Source organism: Anguilla anguilla, chromosome 14, assembly GCF_013347855.1.
Source record: "Anguilla anguilla isolate fAngAng1 chromosome 14, fAngAng1.pri, whole genome shotgun sequence".
NCBI lineage: Eukaryota > Metazoa > Chordata > Actinopteri > Anguilliformes > Anguillidae > Anguilla > Anguilla anguilla.
This window is the reverse complement of record NC_049214.1, coordinates 3,246,771-3,272,453: the sequence shown is the minus strand read 5'-3', so window position 1 is coordinate 3,272,453 and position 25,683 is coordinate 3,246,771. Positions and strand designations below refer to the sequence as shown.

Genomic DNA, 25,683 nt, shown 5'->3' with positions numbered 1-25,683 from the left:
TCTGTATGCGCATATTTGTTCTGTGGTGTAAAGTAGTAGCTTAGTGCCGATTATATATTTTTAAAAATGGTTTCTTCCTTTAAAGAGAAAGAAAGATGGCTCTGGATGGATTTGATGGGAGTGGGATGGATGTGATGGGAGCGGGATGGATGTGATGGGAGCAGGATGGATGTGATGGGAGTGAGATGGATGTGATGTGATGGGAGCGGGATGAATGTGATGGGAACGGGATGGTTTTGATAGGAGCGGGGTGGATGTGATGAGAGCGGGATGGGTTTGATGGGAGCCGGATGGATGTGATGGGAGCGAGATGGATGTGATGGGAGTGGGATGGGTTTGATGGGTGCGGGATGGATGTGATGGGAGCAGAATGGATGTGATGGGAGCAGGATGGATGTGATGGGAGTGGGATGGATGTGATGGGAGCGGGATGGGTTTGATGGGTGCGGGATGGATGTGATGGGAGCAGAATGGATGTGATGGGAGCAGGATGGATGTGATGGGAGCGGGATGGGTTTGATGGGAGCAGAATGGATGTGATGGGAGCAGGATGGATGCGATGGATGCGGGATGGGTTTGATGGGAGCGGTGTAAAGTAGCTTAGTGCCGATTATATATTTTTAAAAATGGTTTCTTCCTTTAAAGAGAAAGAAAAATGGCTCTGGATGTGATGTGACGGGAGCGGGATGAATGTGACGGGAGCGGGATGGTTTTGATGGGAGCAGAATGGATGTGATGGGAGCGGGATGGGTTTGATGGGAGCGGGATGGGTTTGATGGGAGCGGGATGGGTTTGATGGGAGTGGGTTGGATGTGATGGGAGCGGGATGGATGTGATGGGAACCGGGTGGATGTGATGGGAGCGGGATGGATGTGATGGGAGCAGGATGGATGTGATGGGAGCGGGGTGGATGTGATGGGAGTGGGATGGATTTGATGGGAGCGGGTGGATGTGATGGGAGCCAGGTGGATGTGATGGGAGCGAGATGGATGTGATGGGAGCGGGATGGATGTGATGGGAGCGGGTGGATGTGATGGGAGCGGGATGGATGTGATGGGAGCGGGCGTGTAGCAGCTTGCGCTCTGTGACGGCGTCTCTCTTAATTTCGTGATCACCCCGTCACTGTGTGGCGAGCAGCGAGCCCCGTCTCCGTCGGCCGGTCGGGCTGGAGCGCGCGGGGAGGTGAATCACTCCTGACGCCGCCGCACCGGGCCCAGCGAACGTCTGTCTCTTCTGCGCTCGTCACGGCCAGCGCCAGGAATAGCACACGGAACCCAGGAGAAGGTTCCGTCACTGAGAGAGAGAGAAAAGAGAGAGAGGAAAAAAACCTACCTACCAACTGGGGCCTCGAATGGATAAAGAGTGATGCCAGTGGCACTTGTTTGAAAAAGAACAACAGAAGAACAAGAACCCAGGAGAAGGTCACTGTGAAAAAAGAAGAGGGAAAAAAAAAAACCTGCCTACCGGGGCCTCGAATGGAAATCAAAACCTGAGGACTAAACAAACCCCCCCCCCCCCAAAAAAAAAAACATCAGCTGATGCCAGTGACTGACGTTTAAAAAAACAACAACAACAAAAAAACACGATAAATTATTAGAATTTGAGCAGGCAGTTCCGACAGAGCCTCCAGTGTGAAGTGTGTCTTGGTGCTGGGAGTGTTCTGTGTGAAAGCAGTTGTGTAGTTTGGGTAGAGAAAGGCGTTGTGTGAAAGCAGTTGTGTAGTTTGGGTAGAGAAAAGCGTTCTCCATTTTGCAGACTCCCTGTTGTTCCCTCCTCCTGTGTCCGGTGGACAGATCTTTTGCTCTGTATTCAGAGCTGCAATGGAGGGTCTGCGGTTCTGCTGATTATGCTGTTCCTCTTTTACTATAATTGACAAGTACAAACACTTCCTCTGTGAAGACCGCGTGCAATCAAAATAATCATCATTTATTGATTTATTTTTTAAAAAGCTGTGCATAAAGAATGAAATAAAATGCAGTAATGTTCAGCCTCTTGCTCGGCTGTAATTTAAAATGACGTTTTTCCAGCCTGAAAGCAGCGCAGTTCTTAAACTGTCTATTACCGAAGGATTTGGTCTGTTGGCCTTCTGGTGACTGTTGCTTACCTGTCATGATGATTTAGAATTTAGCCAATCAGTGACATTGCTGTTTATTGTACGGCCAATCGGAAGTGAACTTGAAATGAATGTCCATTACTGGACAGCCTAAGCCATTCGACGTTTCATCGAAAGGAAATTGTCTTTAAAAAAAAAATTTTTTTGAGCTGTCAAAGTTAACACTGAAGTAATTTAATATGTTTAATGTGTCACTTTGTTTTGGAGCAAGTGATGTACTTTGCCATAATTCCAGAGTCCACCAAGCGTGCATGTTGTCACCTGAATGGATGGCTGACCCTGCTGGTGTGTGTGCTGGGGAGGAATGATAATGGAGAGGGATAATCACGTGGGGGCCTTTCGACCGATTATTTACGCTCACGGTTTGTTTACAGACCTGATATTTGAATAATGTGCATACCGCTTGTTGGAGTCGGGAGTGGACGGGTCATAAATCAATGCGGTTAGTCCTCTGGGTGACTAGGCGGCCAGATCTGATAGCCCGGCCTGAGTTATGCTACCCCCAATATGTACCTGGAGCATACATGTGTGTATCTACCATTTTTACGGAAAAAAATGAATGCATCCTTTACCCGGTCTTTTATTTCCTGAACTTCCTGCATTGTACCAAAGAATTTCACAGCAGCTTGTAATTTTCTAATATCAAAGATATTACAGAGTTCAAAGACTATAGACTATGCACTTTGTCAAGAAAGTGACAGCACAAACAGAAAGGAATTTTAATACATTTTCTTGAAGGTTGACAAGTTTGCTTTATAATTTCGCCAAAAAGTGGTATTGGTTCATAGAACTAGCTAAGTAGTATTTAATCTAGTTTCTAAAAAGAGCAAGGCAGCGATATCATAAAAAGACAGCCAGAGATCTGTGTGCTGTATGTCGCAGTGACTGAAGTATTCCTGTTGGTCTGGGAGAAAGCCACATAATCACTGTGCAAACATTAATATCTTTGAAAGCTATTCCCGGAGACTCGGTCGTGCCGTCCGTGCGGACAGCTGCCGACGTGCCCGAACAAGTGGGAATTTCGGGAATTCCGGCTCGGCTCTCCGTGTCGGAATGCTAATCGGAGCGCCGCGGAGCGCTGCGCCGGCGGAATCTCTCTCCCGTGTCTAATCGAGTGAGGGCCGGCCAGATGGCTTTCCCCACAGGACACGCGTAATGGCCTCAGCCAATCAGGTGTGTTTGTAAACTGTGCTCATCCAGAGCCGGGAGACGTTCTCCTGCCAGCCCCCCCCGGGCTTTCTCTGGGGCGGCCATGTTCGGTCGCGCGTGACGGAATAACTGCAGGCCCCAGATTTCCCTGAGAGGAGAGCTGCTTTGTTTTTAGGGAAAGGGCAGCTCCCCTCCCCTACAGCTGCGCCGTGCGCAGCCAGCAGAACATTCTGGAGCGCTCTCTTATCTTACTGTGAATTTGGGGAAATTTTTGTGGTGCAATTTTCTGGACAGTTTCTGGTCTGTCAGGCGCACAGGAAGAGAACGCGGGGGGAAACTGCGTTCATCAGAAATTCATCAGCAATCAGAATGAAAGTGAAACCGAAACACACACAGCGCATGGTCAGAACGCCTGTGCTGGACGTACATAGAATGTTTTGTAGCTGACTCAGAACTCAGATTTTTGTTTAGTTTTAAGGCGAGCGAGCGGCCCCCCTCTGCTTTATGTATCTTCCGTTGTATTTACTCGGGGAAAAAGAGGAGAGGTAACGGATGGAGAGGAGAAGAGAGAGAGAGCAGGAAGTGGCCCTTCTGGGACCCAGACCCCCGGCTGCAGTGCGGAATGCCTGCGTGCGCTGAGAGAGCCTGAGCCACACGCAGCTCAGCTGCAGCCTCGCAGATCTGCGCATGGCTGCTGGCTGTTTGGAGCTGCAGTCTCGCAGATCTGCGCATGGCTGCTGGCTGTTTGGAGCTGCAGCCTCGCAGATCTGCGCATGGCTGCTGGCTGTTTGGAGCTGCAGCCTCGCAGATCTGCGCATGGCTGCTGGCTGTTTGGAGCTTTGTCCATTAGGCCCCGCCTCCTGGCCCTTTCTTCATTAGGCCCCACCTCCTGGCCCTTTCTCCATTAGGCCCCACCTCCTGGCCCTGTCTCCATTAGGCCCCGCCTCCTGGCCCTGTCTCCATTAGGCCCCACCTCCTGGCCTTGTCTCCAGCAGGCCCCGCCTCCTGGCCCTGTCTCCAGCAGGCCCCGCCTCCTGGCCCTGATAGCAGGCTCCGCCTCCTGGCCCTGTCTGCAGCAGGCCCCGCCTCCTGGCCCTGTCTGCAGCAGGCCCCGCCTCCTGGCCCTGTCTGCAGCAGGCCCTTTCTCCCAATGCAACATGCATTACTCTGTTTGCATCCTTTTATAATAACTTCTCCCCTCTGCACTCCTCCCTGTGCACTCATCTTTTTCCTCTCTGCCTCTCCACTCCTCCTTTCCCTCTCTCCCTCTCCACTCATCCTCTCCCTCTCCACTCCTCCCTGTGCTCTCCCTCTTCACTCCTTCTGTTCCTCTCTCCCTGTGCACTCCCTCCCTCCCTCTCCACTCATCCTCTCCCTTTGCACTTGAACAGACCAGATGAAACGGATAGTGGTTGTTTTTAGGCGGGGGAAAAGAGCTTAGCCAGCATAATTAAGCGAGCGATGTCTGTAACAGCCTCCGTACTCAGATGCCATGCAAATGCGTTCTGGGCTTTTCACCTGCAAACGCTGCCTAAATATCAAAGCTTTGCCTCTCGCATATTTAAGGCAATTACCCTGCGTGCACCCTGGGACGGAATTAAGGAGTGCGTTGAAGGGCACGGGTACTCACCAGCAAAAAAGCATATTTTTATTAAATCCTGTAAATTACTTACAAGGGATTATTGTAATAATGCTGATGGCTGTGTTTGATTTATTTTCAGCACGGATGAATAAGTTGGTCTCTAATAAGTCCCTGTGCAGTCAAAAGCATAGCTCTCCATTTTCTTCATTGTTAATTACATCAGGCTGAGGAAAGGGTGCAGCCATGTGTTCATGTCTGTATATATTTTGGGATTTGTGATCAGTTTTCTGCATGGAATAAACCTGTTAACAGTAGGAGGGGTTGGACTCTTGAGAAAGTGATGTTTCAGTCTTAGTTCCTCACATTGGAGCAGGGGGTGTACAGGGACCGGTCCGTTCCAGGATTTTGTGGCAACTTCTGCTCTTAATTATTTAATTGGCTCAATCATATCTTGTTCTGACTTTTGTATAAGCATCTGGTACAGCCGCAGACTGCAAGTTCAGATTTTACTGAGCTCCAGTATAGGTGTGAATAGTTTATAGAGCTGTCAGACAACTAAAACTAAGGTGACCGGTTGGAACAAAAACCAGGACCAAGATCGGCCCTCCAGGACCGGAGCAGTGCACCCACTGCATTGGAGGCGGCAGTTTTGATGATGCAAACTTCGGCCAAATCTTTGCCAACTTTTTAATAGCGAACGAATGGTCGATACGCCTACACTTGGAGCAGGAAGTGGGCATTGATTAAGCCTGCGACGGCTTCCTCCTTCAATATCGGTGTCTGATGTCGAGAGACGGGGCGTTTCACTCATTTCTGCTGTGATAACCCATGAGCAGCAGCTGGAGTTACGCCAGATGTTTCACACAAACAACATTTCCAGGGAAAAGAAAAGAAGGAAGTTCTGTTGCCCCGGGAGACGATGTCAGACTCGAGGAGCCCGTCGACGGGGGCGGGGAGAGCGCGAGGCGTCGTGTTTCTCTCGCAGCAGTGGCTGCTGGGATTCCCCCCCGGCTGGGAGCGCCAGCGGCGTATAAAAGATGGCGCCATCCCCTCGCCGTCTCGTACCCATGTCCGGTGTCGCCGGGGGAAGCGTCTCTCTCTCTCTCTCTCTCCCTCCCCCTGGCAGTGATTAATGGCGGTACATTCGCTCGCTAATTGCTGGACTCTCCGCAGCTGTTCTGTTTTGGCGGGAAACGCCAGGCTGGGGCTCACAGCGGGAATATTCACGGGCCTGACCCCCCCCCCCCCCCTGTTTTTTTATTCATCCATGGACCGTACCTGCGTTTAAAAAATAAATAAATAAATCATTAAAAAATGTATGATGAGTGATTTTAAGGAAAGGAGATTGTTGTTGTTGGGGTGGAGTTTGTCTGGGAGAGATGTGGTGTTAAGGAAGCATGATATGGGGGGGTATACAGAGCTTGAACAAACCCCGACCCCCCTTACAATTAAACCTGGATGCCTTTAACGCTGGAATGAACACATACACTTGAACACGCTGGAATGAACACATGCACTCTCCCTCTTTCACACACACACACACACACACACACTCACACTCTCTCACTCACACACACACTGCGCACACACACACACACACACACACACACACTCACACACTCACACACTCTCTCTCTCACACACACACTGCGCACACACACTCTCTCTCTCTCACACGCGCACACACACTCTCTCTCTCTCACACACACACTCACACTGTCACATACACACACACACACACACACACACACACACACACGCCGCCTGCTTTCAGGGAACCTCATACATTATTCATCCTCCAGATGCGATGTTGTGAGAATGCATGGCTGCTCCCGGAGGTGTCCATCACTTTCATATGGAGAGCGTATTGGCTATCTGTCCATCATTCTGCCCCCCCTCCCCCCATCCCTGGTATCGGGCAGGTTCGTTAGCGCCTGCTCTCTTGTCATGCCCCTTAAATTTATAATTTATTTTCTTTTTATTTATTTATTTATTTAATTTTTTTAAATTTTTTATTTTTTTACACAATTTCACATTTATGAGCCTCTCCCATTGCGTTTTATTTGCTTGGCCTGGACACAGTTTGTTTTTTTTTTCTTTTTGTTTTTTTTTTTCATGTTTCGTTTGTTTAATTTATTTATTCTCAGAACTGGGATCCTCACCAGAACTCAAATCTGGAGTGAAAGGAGCCGCTGGGAGTTTGTGGCTCAGTCACACACACACACACACGCACGGTCATTACTGCGGGCTGGCGGGGGCTGCCTTTGAAACAGGCCCATCCCACGGATTTGGAGCAGCAGAGCATTTGCATGGCTAATTTCGAGCGTAGGGGCAGACACTGTGTTGAAACAGGCCTATCCTGTGGGTTTTTGGAGCAGAGCGTTTGCATGGCTAATTTCGAGCGTAGGGGCAGACACTGTGTTGAAACGGGCCTGTCCCGCGGGTTTTTGGAGCAGAGCGTTTGCATGTCTAATGTGCAGCGTAGGGGCAGACACTGTGTGATTATAATGCAGAAAATGGCTCATTTCACAGCGCTTTTCTCTCTCTCTCTCTCTCTCCCCTCCCAGTGGACTTCGTGCCGCACGCCACCATGGACACGGCGCATCACATGCTCCTGTACGGATGCAGGGAGCCCTTCTCCGCCACCGGCTACTGGTGCGTCACCCCGCCAAACACGCCTTACCCCCGCCAGGCACCCGAACTCCCGCTTCACAGGGGAGACGTGCCCAGTGTCCTCTGCTGCTTCAGTGCCTCGTGTTTTTCAGCATACGCGAGAACTTACTTCCCCTAAGAATCTGCATTATATAAACCTTTTGTTTTGTTTTTTGTTTTTTTGTACCCAATGCGGTTTTATTGAGCAAGATGGAATAAAACTGGGAATTCACGTGCAGTTTGAGTCACAACAGGCTGGAGCAGAAGAACAACCGTGAGCTGGTGTTTGTTTGAGCGCATTGTGTGCGAGACTCATTGAATAAATGCATTTGGGGGCGTGGGGTGGGGTTGGGGTGGGGGGGGACAGGAACACTGAGCCAGCGATGGGAGCGAGCGCAGTGTACCGTTTTTTGTTTTACAGTAATTTCGTGTCGCCCGTGAGCGTCGTGCCGCACGCTTCTCTGCAGACGCTCTGGCGGAACCGCCGCTAGGCCCGAAACGGTGACACAGAGAGCGCCGTGAGCCCCCCCAGCGAAGGGCGCGGCCGCTAAAGACCGCAGGCAGTCCCGTCCGTGTGACAGCCCCCCCCCCCCCGACCCCCCTGCGGGGCCTGCTCTGCCCTCGCGGCCTCGGCGCTAACCGGCCGCGTCGCCCGGGGCGCGTAGGACGCCGCTCGCAGCGAGAGCCTCCGTCAGACTCCTGAACTCGCCTGTTGCCATGGCAACCGCTGCCATTTTCTGAGGACGACGACGACGACGGGGGGTGTTCTCTGATTCTCTGAGCTGACCCTCGGGGAGCGCACACACTCCCCCTCCTCTCCGCCCCCGCCCCCCTGGATTCTTGTTTTCAGTTTGAGTGGTGAGGAGGGGGGGGGGGAGGGAGACTTGCTGAAATTAGGGGGGAGTGGGGTGCGCAGTTAGGAAAGTGGGAGGCCTGCGGTTTTATGTTATTTTATTGGCTCCATGACTGATTGAATTGGTGCCATTTTATGTTTCTTTGTGGTTTAAAACTTCCCTCTGGGTTGTATTTGAAAAATTGCTTTTGAGAACGTTTGCGCAGTTTTGATATAAGATTTGTGAATATTGTTCTTTTTGACGTATCATTAATGCAGGTGGCATCGGTGAGCATCCAAAAACACGTCGATAAAAAACAATGTTTTTATTCTCTTTTTTTAAAAATCTCCCAATTATATACATTTTTTTCCCCCCAATTATTTTTATTTTGCCACTTCAATGCTATTTCAGCATTTATTATTAAAAAACGGTTTTGCCCATTCAAGCAAACTGACACCAGAGCTTTAGTTCATACAGCCAGTCTTCATAAAAAATTTAAGCCTGAGCTAATTCCGCTTGGGGGCTGAATTGTCTCCCCCTCCCCCCCCCCCAAAAAAAAAAATTGCGCTTTGCATTTTGAGCGTAAAAGCCGTCTCAAAGTTGAGAGGGACTCCCGAACCCCAGGCTTCAAAAGAGCTGCAGAACAGCGGGGGGGGGGGGCGGGGCGGGGGGGTGGAAATAGGCCACGCCGTGTGACTGCAGATCAGACGAGCTTTTCGCTCTGCCGAAACTCACCCCTGGCTGCTCAGAGAACAGCCGTTGTGAAATAACGCAGCGTTCGCACTAACGCATTTACCGCACATTTGAGGCCCGAAGTTCGTTCGAGCTTGCCTGGGGTGAGGCGGGCGCAGAGATGGGCATTGCGGCTGCGTTGTGCTCGCCGTGTGTGGGTGTGATCTGTACGGTACTGTAACTCACGGGCGTGATGTCACTCTCAGCTCGTTACCATGGCAGTGCCCTTAATGCCCAGGTGAAGTCCAGTGGCTCGCAGGTGTGTCTGTTGCTCTCCGAACTCGTCTGTCGTCACACACCTGGGTCAAATACCTGTTTGTTTTGGATTCAGATGCTTTTCTACGCTTTACTGATCTTGTCTGGTGTATTGGAAACAATGAAATACTCTCACAAAAAAGTGCAAACCCCCACCCTTCTGGTCATAGTGGCAGGCTCAGTTACACCAGGCAAGATCAACAGAGCACAGACAAGTATTTGAATCCAAAACGAATACGTATTTGACCCAGGTCTGATCCATCATCACCGAGTGAAGTGCGAACCGTTTGTGCACAGAAAATAACCTGCAATAAAATGACACAATTTCTCAGTTTAATCTGTTTTAAACACCGTATTGTAACGAGTTGTGTTGTGTTTTTGGGATGTGGATTTGTGGATTTTTAATTTCTGCAGTTTAGATCACTAACGTGAACATCGCAGGCATTTCAAACACTTTTCCACTGTTTGCTTCTCTAAAGGGACTGCGGAGGGAATCAAGGAACCTGTGAAGATGAAGCGAAGATCATCTACGCTTGGGCAAGAAACGCTCCACCCACGAAGTTGCCCAGAGGTAATCCGCCGAGCCGAGCGCGGGCTGTGGAGCTGTCGGGGGGGTTGCGGGTTTATCTGCAGTCGAGTGTAACTGCTGCCTCCTGTTCCTGTCTTATTTCTCTCTCTCAGATGTGGGCTTCAAAGTCGGAGGTGACTCCAGAATTACTTACTTTGTGCTGCAAATTCACTACGGGGATATCGCCGCCTTCCAGGGTAGGTGTTCACCGTTAATTTAAAACCAGCTTTCAAAAAAAAAAAACACACAAAAAAAAAAACAAAACAAAGATTGTTCATGTTTTTTTATCCCCCCCTGTTGCACGTACTGTGCGGTGCAGCTTAATTATGGTAATTATCATTTGTGCTCAGAACCACGCGCTGTAGTAATATGAACTGGCACTCTGATAGAATGATCTATTCTGTGCCGACTCCTCTTTTTTTGTTTTCTTTTTCTTTTTCTTTTTCTCCCCCGAAACGCCCAAGCGCGATCCTAATGGACGGCTGCCGTTCAGCTGGTGTGAGCCTGGGACAGTTTTCCCCTCACTGCGAGAGCGCGTTTGTCAGGGAACACACGAGTGCCGGTGTCTGCCCCCCCACCTCAGTCAGCCACCGCAGCGGTTCACCCTGTAAACGGGTTTCTCTTGTACCGTAAGGGACCGGGTGGCAAAATGCGCACCGCGCGGAAAACGTAGAGGCTGCAGGCGGGGCGCATCGTTGAGGAAATGGTGCTGCCTCCTTTCCCCTGGTTGATTATCGGAACATCTGCACCAAAACAGAATTTAACCACAAAATCGATATCGTGAAAACCTGTAAATATATTGACTTCAGAGTCGATTCCTGGAGGGCTGCTTTGTTTGCAGGTTTTTGTGGTTCCTTTTCAATCAACAACCTATTTAGGCCTGGGAAGAATGTTGTGTGGATTCTTTTTAAAAAAAGAAAACCTTTTACTGTACACAATGACTATACTTTAGATAATAGTACATCCGTATGAAAGTGGATGATGTCATCCCTGTCCCCACACTTATCCACGCTTGGGGTGTTTTGGGGCTGCACACTGAGTGTTTTCACAAATTCGAATCCCTGAAATATTCTGCATTTATATTGTAGCTTTCATTTTATTAATTAATTCATTTCATGAGTTTTTTTCTCATGTTTTGGTAACAGTGCTATAGCACAGTTCATAGTATAGCACAGTACTGTGGTTAAAAAGAAGATCAGCTTCCTGAAGGCACTTTCATTGTCTTAATGTGCTGGGTCCACAGGGCTACATAATAATGACTGTGATAACACTGGCAATACTGATGTAAATGCGCATCATATTAGTCATAATGGTGACAGTAATACAAATAATGGCAGCATTAGCTACAGTAAAAACAACAGCAGCAATACTGAGCGTGAAGGTCTTTCTGATAGTGGCGTGTGGTTAGAGACCGTGTACAGAAGGGTAGCTGTGGTGTGGGGGAACGTAGGCTCCCGTTGCTGGACCTGCCTGCTACCCACAATGCACCTCTCCCGTATTTTAATTGAGCGAGTGGGCGTGGCATTCTGCAGGGCAGAGAGGCTTCGCTCGCGCGGAGCGCCGAGATGAGATCGATTTGTCATCATCATCATCACCATCATCCTCCTCCTGCTCCTGAGCAACCCCAGTCCTTTCTCAGCCCTCTCTGTTCTCTGCTGCCCCCCCCCCCCCCCCGCGCCCCATTCTCACTCTCTCAATCACAGCACAGATAGCGCATTAGACCCGTGAAAACGAGCTGTCCGTCACGCCCCTGGGGACCGCGCGCGTTTCCCGTCCTCAGGGACCGCGTGAACCCCGACCGGGATTTCCGCTCGACGGAGCGGGTCTGGGAATCTGGGAATCGCATTCAGATTCCGAGGTCTGAGGGAAAAGCGCTTCGGCATTAACCGCGGTCCCCTGGACGGCCGCTGCACCCCGTGTGTGTGTGTGTGTGTGTGTGTGTGTGCGTGCGTGCGTGCGTGCGTGCGTGCGTGCGTGCGTGCGTGCGTGCGTGCGTGCGTGCGTGCGTGCGTGCGTGCGTGCGTGCGTGCGTGCGTGCGTGCGTGCGTGCGTGGTAAATAAGCGCGTGGAAGCGCCGCGTTTAACTGACAGTTACGGGATGTCTGCTGCGTACGCTTCGGTGGGATAGGCAGAGTCTCGGGGGGGGGGGGGGGATGGGTGGAGTAAATGACAGAATTTAGTTCAGGTGCGACTCTTGCAAATGGGCGACTACATTAATAATTTGTGATGTGACTCTGATGGAAAAACACATTTTTATATTTTTCAGACCACCATAGAGACTGCTCAGGACTAACCTTAAGAATGACTTCCAAACCGTAAGTACCCCCCCCACGTCCACCATTTTATATTTTTCCCCGCTCGGGTCCTCTGAGGCAGGCTTCGCACAGCGTATATTAGGGTCCTTTATCACCGAGAGGAGGAGGCCACAGGCTCATTGCGTTACTGCTGCTTCCTCATTATGGAACATTGTTCTTTGGAGGCGGGGTTGGGGGGCGGCGGCTTGCTGCTGACGGACAGGCCGATGTCTCGGGAGCGGAGCAGAAGCCCTGCCAGAAGCGTAGCCACACACTGTCGCTAATTAAATAAAAGCCAATGGCCTGCTTGCTCCGCTGAAACTGTCCTGGGCCCGGTTTAGTGTGAGTGAGTGGGGAAAATGGTGTCTGTTTCCGGCTCGTTTGCACCAGGCATGGACCAGTACAATTGGGAATTGGTCACAGGTAGTGTCTTACAGAAAAAAAAAACCCACTATAGAATTTGTTTTCGCATTTAAAAGCACACTGACGGCTTACTAACGTCATGATAATATTATCTCAGTGAATGGAGTGAGTTAACGAAGACTGTGAAATTTCAATTGGCTTATGTGGGAAAAACCTGTGAACTGAATAGTATTACTTACTGCCTGTGGTGTACACCGGTTAACCAGAGTTAAGAAGACATCCATCGCAAGAAGTTTGCGGCCATTTTGAGTTGTAGTTTTCTCAACGACTTCCTGTTTGGGCCTGTGTTGAAGGATTCATTGGCTGCAGTGTTATTGTTCTGCCTCATAACCTTTTGATCAATGCTCTGCCTGAGATGATTGGAGGTTTTTCGGGCTGCTGTGCAGCGAGAGGCACATTTCAGAGCGGTGTTCTGTTCTCCGAACGATCCGGGCTATTTCTGGACGCCGCGATAAGGTCTCGACGGGGGGGCGGGGGTGTGGGGTCTGACAGGGGTGAGGTGGGGTTGGGGGGGGGGGGGGGGGGGAGTGCAGTAAAGTACGCTGTGAAACGAGCTTCCATGAGGAGGAGGAGGAGGAGGAGGAGGAGCGCTCAGGAGCGAGAGGCAGTCTGCGCAGCTCTGCGATATCACTGCGAGAGAACTTCAGGGAGCAGCAATTATGGGAAATCCATTTGTCATTATGCCTGGGAGGCCGCGGCTGAGGCCGTCGGCGGCGGGGGCGTTTCTGGCGGCGTCGGGCGGGTCGAGGGCGCGCGCTCGTCGATAGACACTCACAGTCACACAAGTGCTGTTTCTGAGGCGATGAGCTGCAGCTCGCGCAGTCGTTAGCGCTGTTTCCTGGGCCTCAGGAGAAGGAGAAGGAGAAGGAGAAGGAGGCTTAAAGTCAGATACTCGTGCAGACATTTTAACATGTGCCCTCCGTGTTCGCGGGGTTAGGGGCGGTACCAATTTCGGTGGTTCTGAGGAGCTGAGAGAGGACGGCGAGGTCTTGCGGAAACTATGAAATGGGCGGAGCTATTGTGTGTTTATCGGCGACTCGCCCGAAACCATTTTACCCAGTCACAGCGTTTAGCTAAGAAGGGAAAAGCCATGTTTTGGTTGGTGTGATGCCAGTTGTGAGTGTTTGTGCGTTAAATATCAGTTTGTGAAGCGGTTGAGTCTGTTTGGGATGCTGAGCTCTGTTGTCGGCGCTTGTGGTCTCTCTTGTTATTGGCGACGGGTGTCGTTTTCTGTGACGGTCTCCGTGTCAGTTTTGACAAAAAGAGTCGCCCCGAAGATCGAATGTCCCGTAGATCGATGGGACCGGCGTGCGGTTAGTCCTGCCGTGGTGGCGTTGCCCCCCCCCCACCCCACCCCCCCACCGCCCCCCAGCTCGAGCGCAACCCCTGCATACCGCTTTGCTATTCTCTGTTTCCTGGAGAAATTTTAAAACACTCCTCCACATCCCTGAGAAGAATTTTGCTAACCAAAAAAAAAAAAAAAAACTGCATAATTGCATGAAACAAGAGAAAAAAAATTTTTTTCATGAATATCGGTGAAAAGAGTTGTCCTGCAGAAATGTTTCTGATATCCAAGTCCTGGTCTTTTAACAGGGGGTTATTTAAGGTGCTGTAGGGGGGTCCTTGGCCAGGCTTGACATGCAATGACTAATGGTGCTGATGTAATGAATATGTGTGTGCTCTGTTGTAATGGCGCTGATGTGTGTGTGTGTGTGTGTGTGTGTGTTCTTCCAGGCAGCCCTTTGTTGCTGGAATGTATCTCATGATGTCTGTGGACACTGTCATTCCACCTGGGAAGAAAGGTGAGTACAGGGTGTTATTATTCAATGATTCTAGGTCCCCTGCCACTTATAGGTGATGTGGGGAGGGAGGGAAGGAGAGGGGGGAGGTGGGGAGGGTGGGAGGGAGGGAGAGAGGGGGGGAGAGGGAGGGGTGTGGGGAGAGGGAGGAGGTGGGGAGGGTTTGGGGAGGGAGGGGTGGGGGGAGAGGGAGGAGGTGGGGAGGGAGGGGGAGGGAGGAGTGGGGGAAGCAGGGGGAGGAGGTGGGAAAAGGTGGGAGAAGGAGGTGTGGGGGGAGAGGGGGCAGGTGGGGAGGAAGGGGGGCTGGGAGAGGGGGGAGGTGGGGGTTGGGGAGGGTGGGTGAACAGCCGCAAAAAGTAATGGTCCAGCCAACCGGCGGCTTCCTTTCAAAAGCCTTTTATCGTGGAGAGATGTTCTAACGGGTTTGAGAGGGCGCTAATGCGTTTTGGCTCGGCTAGTCTTTCTGGGCGCGTGAGTTTTGGGGGAGGGGCGCCTGCCCAAGGCCCGATTCCGCCTTCGTTTTCCGCCACTCCGCCGCTCTGCGTGGGCCGCGCCTGAGCTCGGCGGGGCCCGGTCTGTCTGTCAGATCGTTTTCGGAGGAGGGTTCGCTCTGTAATGATTAGCCGTGCGGGAGAGGGACTGGGGCTGAGGGGTTCTGCGGGTTCGGGGCGTGCGATCTGTTCCCTCCCGCTCATAAGCCCCCATTCTGCTTTTGTCCTCAGAAGTAGGGCGTGTAATCGCACGGGGTCGTTTGCCATGATTACCCTTTACGTTCCTGTTTCATTTTGTCGGAAAATATTGTGAGGCCATTCATTTCTGTGCTCGCCTGCGGCCCTGGCAGCTGGTTAGCAAACACTCCGGCGTGTGCTTGTAACGTGACAAATTTTCACATTTAGTTTAAGGATCGATTTCAGGTTCCCAAATACGCTTAATTCAGCTGCTGCGCTGACGATGAAACAGTAATCTGTTCATTAATACCATCGCTGGATGAAACCCTTGCAGGGTACAAGTGGAAAGCTCTAATGACTGTGAAATCTGCTTTTTCCTTTTTTTAAATAGTTACAAATGCAGACATCGCCTGCACGTACAGGTCCTACCCGATGTACGCATTCGCCTTCAGGACCCACACTCACCGCCTGGGTAAGCAACGTGCCCGCTTCCGTTTCCAAAATATACCTTATACAATGTACTAGTGTTATATATTCTAATTTATTATTTTTATTTTTTTGCAGGTCAAGTAGTGAGCGGGTATCGGGTTCGAGATGGAAAGTGGACTCTGATTGGACGGCAGTCTCCCCAGCTACCGCAGGTGATTTGTGTTCTCCCGGATATAATTGTAACAGCTGGAAAACACAGTTGACAGCCGTTGTCGTAGTAAATTTGCGCTTGCTTTCAAAGATGTAAAAAGTCTGTTGCCTGTAATTTAATGAGCTGAGCTGAGAGTTGCGTCTCAATCCGGCTGCACCAGAGCTGGAGCCCACAGATTGCACTGCCTTTATTGACTATGAAAGGCAGGTCTGGTTATCAATCTCACGCTTCTCTGCTATTAAAGGGGTTCGTTTTATGCTGCACACTTTTAAATAAATACAGCGATGGGCCGGTGATATGAAGTGAGGTGACTTCCTCAGTGTTTGTTTATCAGTGCTAGTTCGCGTTAGCGCTATTCTGCGGTATTTATTATTAAAAACGTTCAGGTCGCTGGCGCCGTCCTCCTCACCAAATGGTGGATTCCACGCTCTGCGGAGCCGTCATCGGGTAGGCTGCTCTCCGCCAAGATGCTGCTTGTTGCTATGGGAACTGTTGCCAGGGATGTGCACTCACGTGGCGCCGGACCACTCCTCTACCTCCTCCCTCCTCCTCCTCCTCCTCCTCCTCTTCCTTGTGAAGGGAAAAGGTTGCCTGCATAACGGAACGCGTCCCCCCGTCCCGTGTCCATCGGGGGGGGGGCAGTTGAGGATGGGCACGGCGCCTCCTCCGAACGCTCCCTCTCCTCCCCACGCTCCCCTCCCCCACCCCGCCCGCACCAGTCGGGCCGACCTCACGGGCAGCGGGGGCCACGCGGGGCCGTAAGGCTGTGACGGCATCAGACAGACTGTCGGCACGGAAACGGGCCCTTTGTCCCGTCCCATCCCGTCCTCTCCTTTCCTGTTACGGGGGCTGGAGGATCCTGGAGTTGGAGAGACTGAGAAAGAGAGAGAGAGGGAGAGAAACAGAGAGAGAGAGATGGAGAGGTAGAGAGAGATGGAGAGAGACAGAGAGAGAGAGAGATGGAGAGATAGCGAGAGAGAGAGAGATGGAGAGAGAGACGGAGAGAGAGGGAGAGAAAGAGAGAGAGACAGAGAGAAAGGGAGAGAGATTCGCCTGCGTGCGGGAGCCTTAGCCACCGCCACACACCCACGCTCCTGCCACCGCACACTGAGCCCAGCAGATGCACCTTGATGTCTGTTTGAATAATGAATGCCTGCTTATTGATTCCCGGGTCCTGTGTACACAGCACTGTTGCTGCATCGGGCCGAGAGGGGAAGGAAAAAATCAGCTAATGTACCTTCCTGGGCTGCGGCTTTCTCCTGCTGATTCCCCATAGCGCCAGCGCGATGTCTATGGTAGCACAGTATCAGATCAACGTGTGCCTCTGTACTTGTAACTCGAACAGCCCACGGCTACAAAAAATGTGCCCTGGTGCAGTCTGGGAAACGTGGAAGGTTATGAAGGTTTAAGATTAATGCCAATTCGTGTGAGCAATGGGAGGTCAGTCCTCCACATTTGATGTTGGCTGTCGGTGGCTTGTTGGTGCTGAGCCCTGTGTTCTCATTGGGTGTGTGGGTTTGGGATTAAGCTAGTATTTTGCTGTTGTAGTTGGGTCAAATGGAATTGGGCCATTGTACGTTTTTTTTTTAAAAATGTGAATGAAAAAATGTACTTTCATTCACAAAACCGTCAAATTTTACACAGTTTGACTGTGGATGCCTGAGTGTAGATTGCTCGCATTAGTCATGTTGCACTGATATAGAAAATGCAACGCTTGTTTGGCTATTAAAAACCTTAAACAGAAGGAATGCCGTTGTTTTTTTGCACCATTGCTCCTTGAATTTAGCTGATGATTTCCCCGTAGAGGTTCTTCACTGATCTTCACTTTCTTAATTTGTACATTTTTAAACAAAAACAATTGCATTCTATGAATCATAGTGATATTGCAAATTTCTGTTTTTTCCCCTAGATTATTTTTGTTTAAATAAGTGTTTGACCCTGGTCTGATTATCCCTCCATGATGAAAGGAGCCTTTTCAGTCCATGTAAATGTTACTGATCTCCTGAGAACATGCACTGGGTTTAGATATGCTAACGACTATGGAGTTGTGTGGGCTGGTAATGAGCAAAGTCTTCTGTGGTGAATTGGCAGTGTTCTGGGTGTATGTGTGTGTGGGGGGGGGGGGGAGGGAGGGGGGGGGGGGGGGGGAGGGAGGGGGGGAGGGGGGGAGGGTTTGTTTGTCAGATTTCCGTTAGTCACTCTATCACAGTTTGTAGGCATTGGATGCGTCATGACATCACTCTGACATTTGGATCGATCGTTCCATCCCGTGCAGTCACAATCAATTCTCCGCTGCCCAGCTCCTCTCTAGATTAGTTAAAATTAAAGGGTACCTTGCAGTTCTGTCACATACCCTGTATTTCTAGGGGGAAAGGATTGTTATTTTCTCGGACGAATGATGGAAACCGCGCACGGAGGAAGCCGCGTTTATGAAAGCAGTTATTTTTCCCCGGCCCTTCTGGCGGGTAAGTCCCTCTGAGGTGATGACAGTCTGGCGCCTTGTCTTCAGTGACGAGGTTTTACGCACGCTGTCCTTATGACCACCTTTTTTTTCACAGAATGGTATTATCTTGCTATGGCTGAGGACCACGATGGAAATAAGTCCTGGGCTTTTTTCGTGTTATCCTTGACAATTTCTTCACATGCAAGTCTTTTGATACACGTGTTTTAATTTTGTCAAATAAAACCACGGGAACACTTTTAGTTTAGTTTATCTCACATAGCCTTTAAGGAAGTCTCTATCGGTCGTTCACTATGCGAAGTGCCTTTAAAGCGCTTCAGTCTGAGGAGCCGGAAACGGCAACTTTACGTGATTTTCTCCGCCTGAAGTCGGCGAGCGAGGAGTGCTGTCGATAGTGTTACCATGACCGCGTCCGTGCTCACACCCAGATTCAAACCTTCTCGTTTGGATTTTAAGCAACTGACGAAAAATTATGCTGCTTGACGTTTCGTGTGCCTGCACGCTTTTTTTTTGACCCAGGTCTGGAAGAAAGCAAGTGCAGATAGACGATGAAGGCAAAATGTCCATTTTTAGTCTGGATTAATCCTTCGCTTTTATATTTTGCTGTATTTTGGTGGTGACCTGATCCTGTATTGGAGGAGATGTTGTCCATGACTGCAGTCCAGTGAATCGGAAGCTTTAAAGTCATTGTTGAGCCAGGCCCGCATAACATAAGCCTCGCCGCATTTAAAATTTATTGTCCTGTTTGGCGAGAGCTATTTCAGGCAGCATTATAATCCGTTCCGAACGTGCTTTAGTTTTGCCCCGCTGATGAGGGCAGTGTTATTCTCAGCCATTACGCCCTGTGCCTGAGGGGTCACACTTCTTTCAATTTAATACAACGTGAACCACCTTAATTTTCTTCATCAGTGTGCAAATCCACCCCCCCCCCCCCACACACATACACACACACACACACACACATTCTCTCTCTCTCTCTCTCTCCCCCCTTGCTCAAGTCGGCCTCAGTTCATCCATGAAATGACTCTGAGCTCACAATTATATTTGTCCAGGGGAGCTACGACTGAACAGCATACGCAGGACTGTGTAATGTGTTAAAGAGCGTATTAGTAGTTTGTCAGCCACAACCTCCTTGTCCTCCTTTTCATTGTGATTTTCGTGTGTTTGTGTGTGTTTACCCATTTTGAGTGGTGTTTCAACATGAAGCTTAGTGATGTATAAAACCAGTAAACAAGGTTCAGTGATGATGCTCTCCCTCTTACTTGAGTTTTAACATGTTTTTTTTTAAATATCAGGTGCTACCACATAATAAATAATCATTTTGATGTAATTACGGAAGCATCATGCTTTCTATGGTCTTCATGTGACTGGCAAACTGAGCCATATCTGGCCAGTGAATAAACTAGGTTTGGGCAAGTAAATAACCAACTGGACAAGTGTGGAAAAAACCTTGGCGTTGAACTCTGTTAAATCGTAAAATAAAATATAAATCCCTGTTGCTGCTCACAAGGATTCACTTCAAAATCTGGTCTCAGAGACCTTGAGGGATGTGTGCTGTGCGTGTGCTGTTTATTTGGGACTCATTTGTGATGTGTTGGTATTCCAGGCGTTCTACCCTGCCAGCTCCCCGGTGGAAGTGAGGTACGCAGACAAGCTCGCCGCCAGATGCGTCTTCACCGGGGAGGGGAAGAGCTCCGCCACGTACATCGGGTGAGTTGGGTTTCTGCCCGCAGCCCCCCCCCCCCCCCACGTCCCAACCCCCCAGGCCTACGTCCCGCCGTGGGTCGGGTCACCGTGGGGGGGGCTGGCGGTGTCGGGACTATCTGCTGCTGTCTAATTTGGGGAGGTGACGGAGGGGCGGTGGACTGAGCGTACAGGGGCGAGGCCTGCTGCTGTGTGAAGCCGGCGGACGCTGAGACGTTAATCTGCGCTCTGCTTAACTGGCCCGTACACTTTCTGGGGGGGTTTGGAGGGGGGGGGGGTCTACAGAGAAAACATTTTTTCGTGTTGACAAAAACATTTGTCGTTTGTGTCATACAGAACGCATTTATATGACCACACCTCAATCGTGTGGCAATCTATTACTGTGTTTTCATGTTCTAATGCACCATTTCATTCTCAAGCTGTGTTTTTAAAAGTCTTTTAAAGGATTAGTGCTTTTCCTCAGTGTAATGAGTGGCTCGCCCTGTGTTATTAGTCCTGGGGAGGAGGGGGGGGGTTTGCTGCCGATGTTACGGGTGAAGCTCCCTGTCGCTCCACCCTTGTGTTGGATTCTGAGGGACGCATCCGCCTGGCGGGAGACGGCCGTGTCCGAGCCTCTGTCCCTCCCGGCGGCAGCCGTCGCCCGCTCTACGCGGTGTGGCCGAGCCGCACCGAGGCTGTGGGGCGCCGTGTGTGCAGAGATGTAAAAAAACACCGTCAAGCAGAGAGAAAAGGCCCGCTTCTCCACCGGCCCCCTGGGAGCCTGCATTTTTTATGACTTCCTGTTTGAGCAGCCCAAGTCTCTGACTGTGTACGTGCGTGTGTGTGTGTGTGTGCGTGACTGTGTGTGTGTGCTATGCGCATCATCCTGGCCGCATCATCCTGGTTGCCATGGCGAGCAAATGATGACAGCACTCAGAAACTGCATTGACGCATCTCCACGGCAACCGTCGCCCCCGCATTCCTTCCCCCCCCCCCCCACATCCCCCCTCCCCTCCATGGACACGTCTGCCTGGCGACGAGGAGCTGATTAGAAAGGAGTGCGTTTGAAAAGAGACACAGCGTTTTGAACGCACCGCCATTGCTGCGGCTGCCCGTGTGGGAAGGAGGCCGGAGCAGGGGGGATTATGGGATTTGTAGTGTCTTTGGCCTTAGATGCTGTTTTATTTACGGCTGGCTTGTTTCCCCGTCCTCAGAGGCACGTCGGACGACGAGATGTGCAACTTCTACATCATGTACTACATGGACAGACGGCACGCCGTGCCCTACATGAACTGCATGGAGAGCGGCGACAGCGAGCTCTTCCAGGGCATCCCCAAAGAGGCCAACATGCCCGTCCCCATCAGCCCCGACATGGCGGCCATGATGCACGGCCACGCCCACCACATGGGGGCCAAATCGTCCCCTATGAGCCGTGAGCACTGCTGTCTCAACTCTGCGTGTGGGTGTGTGTGTGTGTGTGTGTGTGAGAGAGAGTGTGTGTGTGTGAGATTGAGAGAGAGAGAGGGGAGTGTGGGTGTGTGTGAGAGGGAGAGTGTGTGTGTGTGTGTGTGTGTGAGAGAGAGAGAGAGAGAAAGAGAGGGGAGTGTGTGTGTGTGTGTGCGCGTGCGTGCATAAGAGAGAGAGAGAAAGAGGGGAGTGTGTGTGTGTGTGAGAGAGAGAGAGAGTGTGTATGTGTGTGTGTGTGTGTGTGTGTGTGCGCGTGCGTGCATGAAAGAATGAGAGGGGGGTGTGTGTGTGTGTGAGAGAGAGAGAGTGTGTGTGTGGGTATGTGTGTGTGAGAGAGAGAGAGAGAGAGAATGAGAGGGGAGTGTGTGTGTGTGTGTGTGTGTGTGAGAGAGAGAGTGTATGTGTTTGTGTGTGTGTGTGTGAGAGAGAGAGAGCGAGAGAGTGTGTGTGTGTGTGTGTGTGTGTGTGTGTGAGGAAGAGAAAGTATTTTTGTGAAAAATCTTTTATTTGAAAAAATGTTATTTTATCACCTATCATCTATTTTGGTGTGTATTACAAACAGAACTCAGCATTTCTGTGTGTAAGAGTGTGTTTGAAGGGGGGTGGAGGATTGGTTGAATTGCCGTCTGCGTCTTGGTTGGCCTGATATAAAGACATATTATTCAGTATCTGTCACTGTCCTTGAAAGCACGGTGCTTAATGAGAGTACGAGCAGTACTTGGACGTAGCAGTGTTTTTAAAACCTCTTTGCTTGCGTAAATCTCTCTGGAATGCACAGTCACCTTGTTCTTTCACCTTTCCAAAGATTCGGAAGACTCTGGATTACTCCAGCCGAAGAGGGAGGAGGAGGAGGTTCTGGACCAAGGTGAGGAATCCTTTAGAACGACCGAACAAAAACATGCCATAACCCTGAACATTTAAAAACGACTAAACAAAAACATGCCATAACACTGAACCTTTAAAAACAACCAAACAAAAACATGCTATAACCCTGAAACTTTGGGAAAAAATCTAACAAAAACATGCTATAACCCTGAAACTTTGGGAAAAAATCTAACAAAAACATGGTATAACCCTGAACCTTTGGAAAAAAAATCTTAACAAAAACATGCTGTAAACCTACAGCTGAAGGTTGGCTGAAGATGTTTTCCTTTAAATCCCAGAGATGAATTGTTCCATAGCTCTATTTTTTAGTGCGAAAAATCAAGTGATTTTAAACGAATTATATAGTGAAAAATAACAAACTGCTTCAAATTTGTAAAGATTCAGGAGTCAGTAAAATGTAAAAGAAAGGAAATGATAAATAAATAAAGGAGAACAGTTCAAGCTGAAGATACAACATTTTGGTTTCATATTCAGTGACAAAGAGTGAAAGGAATTTAAACAGAATTTAACTAAATTGATGGCCAGAAAAAGAAAATGCAAATTTGCAATTATGATGAAGGCAGTGTCAGTTAAATTTATGCATCAACCGAAAATAATTTGCCAGAGCGCTGTGAAGGTTTGGTCTGAGGTCATTGATCTAACTGAGGTGCAGACTCTGGTAATCCTTTTCCCAGTGAGATGAGGGATCTGTGTTTGATTAACAGGCAAACTTTAGGGGTGTCAGGTGGGGTCGGTGCTTGTGGCGAAGCTATTTAGATTTTTAAAAATATATATATATTTTTTAAAGCCTTGTTTCCATGGCCACAGTACTCTCACTGCGTTGCATCACTTGTACGGGTGAGTGACAGCAGGGGGGTTGGGGTGGGGGGGGGGCTGCCGGTCATTTCTCTGTGGGGACATGTGGGCCCTGCTCTCCTGTCTGAGCCAATGCAAACATGCATCAGAAACAGCCGCCTTTACCTGAAAGAATTACATAAAGCCACTTTCTATATCTCACCCACTATTTATTTTTTTATTTTGGGGGGGGGGGCTATCACATTTATGTTAGAAGCTAGGAAAACAATGAGCCATCTCTCTCTTTCTCTCTTTGTCCTTCGCTCTCTCTGTCCCCTTCGTTCCCTCCCTGTCGCTCTCCTTACATCCTCCACTCTTTCTTCTGTCTTCTCTTTCTTCTCTCTCTCTCTTTCCCTCTCTCTCTCTGCCTTGCCGTATTGCCTTGCCGTGAGGAGACGCCTGTGTCTCTGGCACCAGGGACAGTTTTTGGCGGTGCGCTTTCCCCCCCCCCCCCCCCCCCCCCCCCCCCCCCCGGGTGGGACGGGATGGGCTCTGAGCTCACGGTTGGGACTCAGTTTAGCCGACCCAAGCAGAACACAGGACAGTGTCGGGGGGGGGGTGGGTTAAGGTTGTGGGGTAGGGGCGGTGTTGGCTGGCATTATTGAAGAAAAAAATTGAAAGCGCCACAAAATAGCAAAATTCCCAACGGACCGTCTGATTTCTCAGAGATGTGATAGCTGGACTTATTTTATTTTTTTACTGAAAGTTTTTTCACTGCAAGTTTTACTGCAAATGTGTGGTAACGACAGCAGACACTGTTTAATATTCAGACTGCACTTAGTACTGCTGTGCAGTGTTTGCAGGTAGTTGAATGAAAAATAGTGAACCTTTTTTTATTATTTATAAAAACTTTTTTTATTATTTATAAAGTTTTTACATAGGCTACTCTCATAGTAGCTCATAGTAGCTCTCTCTAAGTAGCTAATTTAGGTAATTCATTTGTATTTGTGAAGAATAAAGACAAAAGTAATTGCCATGCCATTAGACCATTACATTTATTATTATTATTTCTTTTTTTTTGTTCCACCCCCGTTTGCTTTCTCTTTTTCTGTGACTTTTTCTCAAGTTTCATTAGTTTCTTTCTCATTATTCCAAATATAAAGCAGGGTATTTAACCTCTGAAATCTTGGGTGATGTGGGTAGGAGTTCTTGTTGCTTAGTTTTTTTTTTTGTTGTTTTATTTTTTAAGATGTCTTAATGACATGACAGGAGAGTCTTCTGTAAATATTACGCCGTTGCTTGGTAGAGATGCTTACCTGTGGACAGTATAGAATTTGTCCTGCACTATTACACTTATCATGTGTTAAAATATTCAGTCTTGCAGTTCAGTCTGGTCAATTAACAATGGGTTAATTGGGCGAAAATGCGGAATTAAAGAAAGTGAAATGATGAATGAGTTCCATTCGCTTGTTAATTTAAGCTAGCGAGGAGCGGTTCCCTCGTAGAGAGTCCGCTATGGTGAGCCAGACGCCGCGTTCCGTGTTCCACCTTCGCCGTGTTCCACACCGCGCGCGCCGACGCGCGGGCACCAGCTGGCGGCCGCGGCAGCGCCGGGGTCATTAGCGGCTCGTGTGACGGGCTGTACCGGGGCCTGGGGAGAGAGAGAGAGAGCGAGCGAGCGAGCGAGCGGGGGACCAGGACCAGGCGCTGGATCCTGTTATCAGACGAGCTGTTAGTGTGTGTGAACGGGGGGAGCGGCGCCAGGGCGCTGGTGGGGGGGGGGGGCGTGGTGGGAGGGGGGGGGGGGGTGAAACCGCCAGATTGCGCTCGCGGTCCCGGGAGATCCCGCCATCCATTAGCGCGTCTCCGCGGCTGTCTCCGCGCGGAATGTTCCGGCGGCGTCCGCAGGCCGGGGGGCTATGTGAGGCTGGAGAGGCGCTACGCTGGAAGGCAAGGTCAGGTCCGCTCCCTCGCTGTGGGGGGGTGGGGGCAATTAATGCAGGGCACTGGGGGGTGGGGGGGGGGAGCGATGGCACAGCCTGATAAACAGCAACAACAATTTTATGGCTAGTTTGGGTTGCTTAAGTACATGCAAAAAAAAAAATGGTGCACTTAAGTTTTTTAGGTCAATGTCATGCCTCATTATTTTAAGTGAATAATCTGATCACAGCTGGCAAGTGGTTTGTGTACCCCTCCCTCCCTCCCTTTGTCATCTCCTCTCCCTCCCTTCCTCTCTCTCTCTGTCTCCTCCTCTCCCTTCCTCTCGCCCTCTCTCTTCCCACAATCCTTTGTAATGTCAGCAGACTGCGCGCATGAAACAAAAAACAAAACAAAACGGTAGAAAAAAACACACCCTAAGCTCAGGCCCTAATCACCCTTACTCACGCGGTAAGGAGCGAAGACAATCAGCGAATGTCTGATAATTGCCAAATGCCAAGCAGTAGCAATCCTGCACTGCAAAATTGGATTCCCTTCCTGGATTCCTTGTTTGTGTTATTTCCCTGCGCTGGTTGTAAATTTTGCTGTGAATTGGGAGGAAGCGTGTTGCCGTTCTGCGGTGCCCCGCCTTGCCCCCCCCTGCCCCCCCCCCCCACGCAGCTGAACACCGTTTCGGTTTCTCCGCTCCGTGTGCAGACTGGCGCTGTGCAAACAGGGGAAGCTCGAGCGGCGGGGCAAATCCATAAGTCAATGCGCAGCTTAATCTA

At 50.0% G+C, this 25,683-nt stretch overlaps 1 protein-coding gene across 3 annotated transcripts in view; it reads left to right on the top strand.

Annotated features, from left to right (window-relative positions):
- The window catches only part of pam (peptidylglycine alpha-amidating monooxygenase), an 82,693-nt gene that overhangs the window by 23,755 nt on the left and 33,255 nt on the right, over positions 1-25,683 (top strand). For all 3 annotated transcript variants that reach the window (XM_035391021.1, XM_035391019.1, XM_035391020.1), the window contains 10 exons: positions 7,412-7,499; positions 9,796-9,887; positions 9,998-10,081; positions 12,151-12,199; positions 14,336-14,403; positions 15,460-15,540; positions 15,633-15,709; positions 19,776-19,879; positions 21,067-21,284; positions 22,125-22,184. In XM_035391021.1, coding sequence (XP_035246912.1) covers positions 7,412-7,499; positions 9,796-9,887; positions 9,998-10,081; positions 12,151-12,199; positions 14,336-14,403; positions 15,460-15,540; positions 15,633-15,709; positions 19,776-19,879; positions 21,067-21,284; positions 22,125-22,184 — 921 coding nt within the window. The remainder of the gene's footprint in view (positions 1-7,411; positions 7,500-9,795; positions 9,888-9,997; positions 10,082-12,150; positions 12,200-14,335; positions 14,404-15,459; positions 15,541-15,632; positions 15,710-19,775; positions 19,880-21,066; positions 21,285-22,124; positions 22,185-25,683) is intronic.